At 67.8% G+C, this 7,891-nt stretch overlaps 3 protein-coding genes across 7 annotated transcripts; all 3 read left to right on the top strand.

The window, feature by feature from the left end:
- Positions 1–1,623: 1,623 nt before the first annotated feature.
- On the top strand, positions 1,624–4,809 carry HYAL3 (hyaluronidase 3). Of its 3 annotated transcripts, XM_084531281.1 has the most exons (4): positions 1,624–1,676; positions 3,200–4,094; positions 4,184–4,273; positions 4,389–4,809. In XM_084531281.1, exons 2-4 carry the CDS (start codon positions 3,216–3,218, stop codon positions 4,734–4,736), a joined length of 1,317 nt encoding a protein of 438 aa, XP_084387407.1. In that variant the 5' UTR covers positions 1,624–1,676; positions 3,200–3,215; the 3' UTR covers positions 4,737–4,809. The 3 variants fall into 3 exon arrangements, with proteins under 3 accessions (XP_084387407.1, XP_084387406.1, XP_084387408.1); XM_084531280.1 differs by lacking the exon at positions 1,624–1,676 and having other exon boundaries at positions 3,080–4,094; XM_084531282.1 differs by lacking the exons at positions 1,624–1,676; positions 4,184–4,273 and having other exon boundaries at positions 3,080–4,094.
- On the top strand, positions 1,698–3,041 carry NAA80 (N-alpha-acetyltransferase 80, NatH catalytic subunit). Its single transcript, XM_084531283.1, has one exon. The coding sequence runs from the start codon at positions 2,105–2,107 to the stop codon at positions 2,906–2,908; it is 804 nt and encodes a 267-aa protein (XP_084387409.1). The 5' UTR covers positions 1,698–2,104; the 3' UTR covers positions 2,909–3,041.
- A 106-nt stretch (positions 4,810–4,915) lies between the features above and the next one.
- Positions 4,916–7,386, top strand: LSMEM2 (leucine rich single-pass membrane protein 2). 3 transcript variants are annotated; one of them, XM_084531285.1, is made up of 4 exons: positions 4,916–5,203; positions 6,165–6,305; positions 6,400–6,588; positions 6,699–7,386. In XM_084531285.1, the coding sequence occupies exons 1-4, from the start codon at positions 5,182–5,184 to the stop codon at positions 6,824–6,826; spliced, it is 480 nt and encodes a 159-aa protein (XP_084387411.1). In that variant the 5' UTR covers positions 4,916–5,181; the 3' UTR covers positions 6,827–7,386. The 3 variants fall into 3 exon arrangements, with proteins under 3 accessions (XP_084387411.1, XP_084387412.1, XP_084387410.1); XM_084531284.1 differs by lacking the exon at positions 4,916–5,203 and having other exon boundaries at positions 5,222–6,305; XM_084531286.1 differs by lacking the exons at positions 4,916–5,203; positions 6,400–6,588 and having other exon boundaries at positions 5,210–6,305.
- Positions 7,387–7,891: the final 505 nt, after the last annotated feature.

Genomic DNA, 7,891 nt, shown 5'->3' with positions numbered 1-7,891 from the left:
GAGCTCTGTTTTTCAGTCCAAAGCTCGATTCGGACGACTTGGGTCTATTTCGTGAGGGCTCGGAGGCCTCCGAGCACCAGCAGGGTGCTTTGGGACAGGGAAGAGGCCGTGTCTGTGTAAGCACTGCTCAGCAACAACTAAACCATCAACACTGTTTTCATCACAAATCCCAAATCTCACACTACTCAGGCTGTTACGAAGAAAATTAACTCTGTTCCAGACTCTGACCCCTTATTCCATACAATTTACATCGTGCTCAGATCTCCCCCATCCAGTATATCCTCACTGATCACCATCACCACCCCCGTCCTTCAAAACACAGCACTCAGCGGTGCCCTGAGGAGCCCTGGGGAGCCCAGAACTGGGCCCGGCTCTCCAGGTGTGCCCTCACCACTGCTGAGCAGAGGGGCAGGATCACCTTGATGTGCTGGCAATACCCCTACGCACCAACGCAAGATGTTGGTGCGTAGCCCCAAGACTAACCCTAACCTCAAACCCTAACCCAAAGCACTAGCCCTCAAGGATAACCCTAACCCTAACACCTATCCATTAAACCTAACCCCTGACCCTAAAGATAAACCTAACACTAAATGCCAACCCTAACCCTAAACCCCAAACATGACCCTAAACCTAAACCTAAGCACAAAACCTAATGCCTAACCCTAAAGCTAAACAAAGCCATAAACATAACCCTAACCCAAATGAATGTGGATACCCCAAACCATAACAGCTAACCAACAAACTTAACCCTTAATCCTAAATTTAAAAATAAACTAAACTATAACCCTAAACCTAACCCCTAGCCTTAGCTGGAAAACTAAATTTCAATCCTTAACCTAACCTTAAAGCTAACCCTAACCATAACCCTAACCCGCTCCCTTAACCCTAACACTGAATGTAACTAATCCTAACCCCTAGACCCTAACCGAAGCATTAACCCTAATTCTTTCCCCTAATGTTACATCCCAAGTCTAAACCTGAACCTAATTCAGTCCCCTAACCCTAATCCTTATTGTAACTCTAATGCTAAACCCTAACAGCAAGCCCTAACCCTAACCATAAACCCATCCATAACCCCTAACCATAGCACTAACCCTAACCTTAACCACTGCCCTAACATTAAAGCTGAACATAACATCAAACACTAACCCTAAGGCATTGTATTACAAATGGAAAAGGCATTGTATCCCAAATGGAAGCCCTGGGCCCTAAAAATTAGGTTCTGTGCCTCAAAATAAGGCTTTGGGGTATTCAAATGATGCCTTGGAGCCTGAAATGGGGCTTATGCCCTGAAATTGATCGTTTGGACCTTAAAATGATGGTTTTAACCCCCATAAACGGGGCTTTGAGTTCTCAAATAAGGGGCCTGGATCCTAGAATGAATCTTTAAGCTTTACAAACGGGTGTTTGGCCCCTGGAGGGACGCTTTAGGCCCTACAGCTTGGGCTCCGTACCCTAAACAGGAGCCCCAGTCTTCTGACCCGGCGGCCATTTCGGGCGGCCCCGCCATGACGTCACCGCGCGCTCCGGCCGCCAGGGCGCGCTGTCATGGCGGGACGGGGGGGAGGGGGCGTGGCGTGGACCGGGGGGGGCGTGGCCTGTGCTGGGGGCGTGGCCCCGGAGCCGGAGCCGCGCGGGAACCGAGGGCGCGGGGCCGGTGGCGGCGGCGGCGGCGGGTGAGCGGCGGGGGGGGGGGGGGGGCTGGGAGGGGGCGGCTCCTCCCCGCCCCGGGACCACGCAGCGGGAGAGGGAGGGGGCAGCGGGAAGGTGCCACCGGGGGGGCTCGGCCGGGGCTCACCGGGAGCTGGGGCGGGCCGGCGGCTCCCGGGGAACCGGTGTGTGCCCCGTGCCGGGCCGTACCGAGCCGTGCCGGGCCGGGCGGTGCAGCGGGGGGCGGCGGGGAGCGGAGGTGCAGCCCCCGTTCCCTCCCCCGCCACCCCCCGCTCCGCCAAGGGAGGCTTGTGCAACGCGGCCGGGCGGTTGGCAGCCAGGTTCCTCTTGCCGGTGGCTTCGGCTGCGCAACGGGGGGGCGGCTACCGGGACCCCAGCCCCTGCCCCGGGCACGGCACGGCTCGGTACGGCACGGCTGGGCACGGCTCGGTCAATGGGGCTGGCACGACGCGGGGCACCGCCGAGCCCCCCCTCGCAGCCCCCGCTATCGGTGGCTGAGCAGCCCCCGCTCGCTGTCCCGGCAGCTGGAAGGATGGGCTCGGTGCCGGAGGAGCTCAGCCTCGTCCCCCTGCACCGGCGGCCGGAGCTGCTGGAGGCGTGCGCCGAGCTGCTGGCCGACGAGTGGGGCAAGAGCCGGGCGCTGCGGCTCCACGCGCTGCGCCGCTCCTCCGACGCCTTCCCCACCTGCCTGGTGCTGCTGCGGACCCCGGGCTCCGCCGAGCCCAAAACCCCAGCGGGGGATCCGTGCCCACTGGTGGGACACGTCCGGCTCTCCCGGGTGGCCGGCCAGCCCCATGGCCTCTTCGTGGAGAGCGTGGTGGTGGCCCGGGCGCTGCGGGGCTGCGGCTACGGGCGGCGGCTGATGGAGGCCGCCGAGAGCTACGCCCGCGCCCGCGGCTTCCGCCGCCTGCACCTCAGCACCCACGACAAGCAGCACTTCTACGCCCGCCTGGGTTTCGCCCTGGCCGAGCCGGTGCAGAGCGTGCCCTTCCTCAGCCCCTCCATGCCCGCCGAGGCGCTGCGGGCGTTCGCCGGCCCCGCCGCAGCCGCCCCAGGTGGACCCGCAGCCCCCCGACCCCCTCTGCCTCCTCCTCCTGCTGCGCCCCCGCCGCCCCCTCTGCCGCCCCCAGCCCCGGGGGGGGGTGCCCAGGCCGAGAGCTGCGGGCAGAGCCTCCTGGAGACCCCGCACCGCGACGCCAGGGGGCTGCCCGTCTTCTGGATGAAGAAGGACATCTGAGGGCGGGGGGCTGCACGCCGCTGATTAAAAACCAAGGGCGGGCGGAGGCAGGTGCCCCCCCCGCTGCCTGGCTGCTGTTCTTACGGGCTGCCTCCGGACCCCCCTGTCTGCCCCTGGGGTGGGGATGGGGGGGTCTTCGCACCCAGTCTGAGCCCATGGGGTTTGCCGTGGGGGCGCTGGGGGTGGGCTCCACGGCTGGCAGAGGGATGGGATGGGAGATGGGTGATGAAAAGTGGGATTTTGGGGCGGGCAGCCCTGCATGCCGCCTACCCCGCTGCTCTCTCCCCGCAGGCAGCGCCCCACGGGCATGGGGCCAGTGCTGGCGCTGTGGGTCTGCCTGGCACTGGGGGCAGCAGATGGGAAGGGCCCGGCACCCGCACCCCTGGCGGGCGGGCAGCCCTTCGCCGTGGTCTGGAACATCCCCACAGGGCGCTGCCAGCACCGCTTCGGCGTGGGGCTGCCCCTGGCCGACTACGGCATCGTGGAGAACCGGGGCGGCCACTTCGCCGGCCAGAACATCACCATCTTCTACAAGAACAAGTTCGGGCTCTACCCCTACATCTCCCCCGGGGGTGTCGTCCACAACGGGGGCATTCCCCAGCGGGTGCCCCTCCGTGCCCATCTCGCCCGGGCGGCGGAGGAAATCCGCCTGCTCCTCCAGCCTGCCTTCAGGGGCCTGGCCGTGGTGGACTGGGAGGAGTGGAGGCCCCTCTGGGCCCAGAACTGGGGGGCCAAACGCATCTACCGGGCGGCCTCGGAGCAGTGGGCGCGTGAACGGCACCGGGGACCCCGGCTGGCCCGGCGGGCGTTCGAGCGGGCGGCGCAGACCCTGATGGAGCAGACGCTGCTGCTGGGCAGGAGCCTGTGCCCGGGGGGGCTTTGGGGCTTCTACCGCTTCCCCGACTGCTTCAACGGCAACTGGGCCAAGGTGGCCAACTACACCGGGCGCTGCAGGCCGGCCGAGGCGCGGCGCAACAACCGGCTGGGCTGGCTCTGGGCCGCCTCGGCCGCCCTCTACCCCAGCATCTACCTGCCGCTGGCGCTGCCGCCCGCCCTGCGCCGCCGCTACGTGCACCACCGGCTGCGCGAGGCCCTGCGCCTGGCCGCCCGCGGGGCCGCCGGCCGCCTGCCCGTGGTGGCCTACTCGCGGCTCTCCTACCGCCGGTCGCCCCGTTTCCTGGAGCCGGTAAGGGCTGGGGAGGGCCGGGGGCACCGATCGGTGTCGGGGCACGTGCGTGTTGTGACCCCCGGCCATATCTCTGCCCGCCCTCGCAGGCCGATCTGGAGCACACGATCGGGGAGAGCGCGGCCCTGGGGGCAGCTGGAGTCGTGCTGTGGGGGGACATGTCTTACTCCCGCTCGGCGGTGAGTACGGGCTGGGACCAGCTCAGGAAGCATCTCAGGAGAGGAGGGGAGGCTGCGGGGACCCCAGGCTGCCCCCCAGGGCTGGTCCTCACGGCAGCCTCCCCTTCTCCTCCAGGAGAGCTGTGCCAGTTTACGCCGCTACCTCGTGTCCACCCTGGGTCCCTACGTGGCTGATGTGACGGCGGCAGCGCGGGCGTGCAGCCTCCAGCGGTGCCACGGCCACGGGCGCTGCGTGCGCCGGCAGCCCCAGGACCTGGGCAGCCTCCTGCACCTCGCCGCGAGCCCCTGGCTGCCCTTCCGCTGCCACTGCTACCGCGGCTGGGCCGGCCGGGGCTGTGCCCAGCGGGAACGGCCCGATCCTGCTGCCTGCCCGGCGCCCACCCGCACCCACAGCCTCTACGGGCACCGTGAGGGTCTCCAGCCCCCCGACACCTGCCTGCCGCGGGGCGTCTGGGGGTGGTGAGCGGGGACCGCCGCCGCTCGAGCAGCCTGGTGCGTCCCCGTGGCCTTGTGAAGTTCAATAAATTGGCGCAGCGTAGCTGGCATGGTCCTGGTGGGCAAAGCTGGAGGGGGTCCGCGGTGCCCCCAGGCTGGGTGCGCCACGGGGCAGAGCCCCCAGAGGGGCTGAGCAGGGACCCAGCTCTGCCTCAGTTTCCCTGTCCCAGCTGCGCCCCGGGGGATAAGGGAGCACGGGGGGAGCTGATTCTCCCTCTGCCGTGCTGGCTCCACGCTGCCTGCAGCCCTGATGCAGCCGCCAGGCCCCCCTCCCCAGGGCTATTTTTAGCCCCCCAAACACATTTCGTGCCGTCCTATTTTAAGCGGAGCAGTTGGCGCACCAGGAGCCCGGTGCCCGGCTCCCGGGGGCCCCAGACCGCCTCACTGGCCCAGGGGAGCGGGGCAGGGGAGCCATGCCCAGGGAGGCTGCCGAAGGTAGGCTGGGGACAGGCGAGGGGCCGGTGGGGACACTGGCACCCGGGGGAACCCTGCGGGTTGGAGACAGCAGCCAAGCTCTCCCCGTGGGCAGAGATGCCAGCCCAGGGAAGGGCAGGAGGGGTGCAGGGGGCTGCGGGGGCAGGAGCTGGTCCAGCACCCAGCCGGCTGCAGGCGTGGGGGCACCGGGTTCCCAGGAGCAGCCCGCAGCAAAGGGCAGGGACCCATGGTGCCTGCAGGGTGCTTCAGGGGTGGCTAGGAGCACCCAGCCCCAGGGGGCACGGCCCTGCCACGCACCAGTGCTGCTGGAGGCCCCCACAGCCACCACGCACCCCAGGAGTGGGCACGGGGCTGCCCTACCGTGCTTGGCTACAGGCACAGCCCCCCAGCCCTGCCCCCTGCTCCAAACCACGCCAACACCTCTAAAATCCCCCTTCCCTCGTCCCCAACTGCTTCCTGGGACAGCGCTGACCCAGCTGGAACCCTGCGTGCTCCCCAAGCCCCCTCGCCATCCTCGGGGACGCAGCAGCACAGCGCGGGGCAGCAGCTCCCCGTCCCCACGCCTCCAGCTGTGCATCCCCAAGCAGCACCCGAGCGCTCGGGCACAGTGCCTGCGGGGACAGCCAGCCCTGGCGGCAGCCTGGCACGGGGCTGCCTGTGCCCACAGGGAGCCGGAGGGGGCAGGAGCACATTCCTGGCCCTGGGCAGGCGCCAGCCCCACTAACAGGCTCTGGGACTGTGGCCACCAGGCTCCCACTAACTGCTCCGATGACAGCGTGTGGCGGATGAGGGGACGGCCAGCTCGCCTGGCCCTGTCCTGTCTGCGGCAGCTCCATGCCAAGAGATTGCTGGGTTGGCACCCGTCAGCATCACCCCCAGGAGGGGACGCGGGCAGGTGGGGGGCTTCTGGTCCCCACGGGGGTGCCCAAGCTGCGTTCACCCCTTCCTCTGCTCCTGGCAGACGGCGCGGGCAGGGCGGAGGGCGCTGCGCCGCCAGAGCCTGCCGACCCCGAGGGGGCTGATCCCGGAGCCATCAGCCTGCGCCCCGTGGAGTCCATCAGCGACCTGCACTGGGCCTCGGCCGGGCACAAGGGCAGCGAAGGTGAGAGCAGGGCAGCGGACACCAGGGCACGGCTGCTAAACCCTGGGGGGAGCGGGGCCAGGCGCTGACCCTGCTCTTCTCCGCTCCGCTGCAGGGAACGGCCCGGCTCCATCCAGCGCCCGGCCGCACCGCCTGCCCCACAGCCCCCCACGCCTGCCCACGCTGCGCCCCGTGCCGCCCACCACCACCTGCCCTTGCCCCGGCCGCCCCCTCTTCCTCGCCCTCCTGGGCCTCCTGGCACTGGCCAGCCTGGTCCTGGCCACGATGGCCATCTACCTGAGCGGTACGTGGGACCAGGCAGGGCAGGGGGAGGCGGACACGGTGCCACGCGGTGCCGGGGGCTTGGGGACGGCCGGTGGCCCGTCCCCAGCGTCCCCCCGTCCCCCCTTGCAGTGCTGCAGAGCCAGTCGGTGCAGGCGCTGGCCCAGTGGCTGGAGAGCCAGGAGGACACCATGCGCCAGCTGCGGGCCACCAGCAGGCAGCTCTGGGCTCGCCTCAACGCCAGCGCCGAGCGCCGCTGAGCCGCCCCAGCAGAGGAGGAGCCCCAACATTTACTGCCCCGTCCCGCTCCTCCCTGGCAGCGTCACCCCCAGGGCACACGGGGGCCAGCCTGCCCCTGCCGTGCGCCGTCGGGGAAAGGGAAGGGCCTGCAAGGACGGGCACCTGCCCCGGCCCTTCCTCCGCCAGGCACAGAAGGCGCCCTGCCATCGATGACCTCCTCTAATCAAGTCTTAGAAAATTGCCACCGTAACCACATTCCCGGGGTGGCCGGTGCTGACGGCAGGCACGGCCCCAGCCCAGCCCAGCCACAGCAGTGCCTGGGGAGCGGCACCAATCTCACCCCGGGAGGCACAGGCAGCACTGGGGTCCCCGTGCCACCCACCCGGCACTTGTGTCCCACAAAAGGACTCTGCCACGTAGAGCACCCGGCATGACAAGGGGCCGGAGCAGTCCGCCGGCCCCGGCACGGAGGAGGCACGCAGCAGCACACCACCAGCTCCCCGCCTCGGCTCTCCTTTTATCCTTTCTTTGGTTAAAAAAAATAAAGGAAGGGGCAGCCCCCTGTGGGCTGCAGATCTCCCATAGCAGCTCGTTATTCAGCGGGAGGAGAGCCCATCAACCTTTCCAGGGCTGTCCCCGTGCCCCTGGTGAGGCTGCCAGCCCCTAGCTGGAGGTGGTGGCAGATGCTGGAGCCCAGAACCTGTCTGAAGGCTCGGTACGCCCGCTGGCGTGCCCAGTTGTGCCGGTACAGGCACTGCAGGCCAAAGGGGACGGTCTCCTCTGGGGGCTCCCCGCTCTGGGCGAGCAGAGGGGCATCAGCCACGACTTGGGCATCAGCCACGACCTGGGCATCAGCCACCACCATCCTGGCTCCGAGCGGGGCGCAGGGAAGCCGGCGGTGCTGGGGGCAGCACCTCGATGAAGCACGGGACATCTGGGCAGACACGGTGCTGCTTCCACTGCTCGCTCTGCCTGGGCTCGGTGCTCGCTGCTCTCGGTAGCCAAGGCTTGGCTACCCCAAAGGAGGTTCCTGGCGTGGGGCGGGGGGCAGATGGCGAGCAGGGACACAGCAGCAGACGCCCAGG

The sequence above is a fragment of the Aythya ferina genome (genome assembly GCF_964211825.1).
Source record: "Aythya ferina genome assembly, chromosome: 10".
Lineage (NCBI taxonomy): Eukaryota > Metazoa > Chordata > Aves > Anseriformes > Anatidae > Aythya > Aythya ferina.
This window is presented reverse-complemented; position numbering and strand designations above follow the sequence as displayed.

Coding starts and splice junctions, on each gene's coding strand:
- NAA80 (XM_084531283.1), top strand. CDS start 2,105: ATGGGGCTGGCACGACGCGGGGCACCGCCGAGCCCCCCCTCGCAGCCC.
- LSMEM2 (XM_084531284.1), top strand. CDS start 6,038: ATGCCAAGAGATTGCTGGGTTGGCACCCGTCAGCATCACCCCCAGGAG. Junction 6,306..6,399: donor CGGGCACAAGGGCAGCGAAG/GTGAGAGCAGGG, acceptor GCTCCGCTGCAG/GGAACGGCCCGGCTCCATCC. Junction 6,589..6,698: donor GATGGCCATCTACCTGAGCG/GTACGTGGGACC, acceptor CCCCCCTTGCAG/TGCTGCAGAGCCAGTCGGTG.
- HYAL3 (XM_084531280.1), top strand. CDS start 3,168: ATGCCGCCTACCCCGCTGCTCTCTCCCCGCAGGCAGCGCCCCACGGGC. Junction 4,095..4,183: donor CGCCCCGTTTCCTGGAGCCG/GTAAGGGCTGGG, acceptor CCGCCCTCGCAG/GCCGATCTGGAGCACACGAT. Junction 4,274..4,388: donor TGTCTTACTCCCGCTCGGCG/GTGAGTACGGGC, acceptor CTTCTCCTCCAG/GAGAGCTGTGCCAGTTTACG.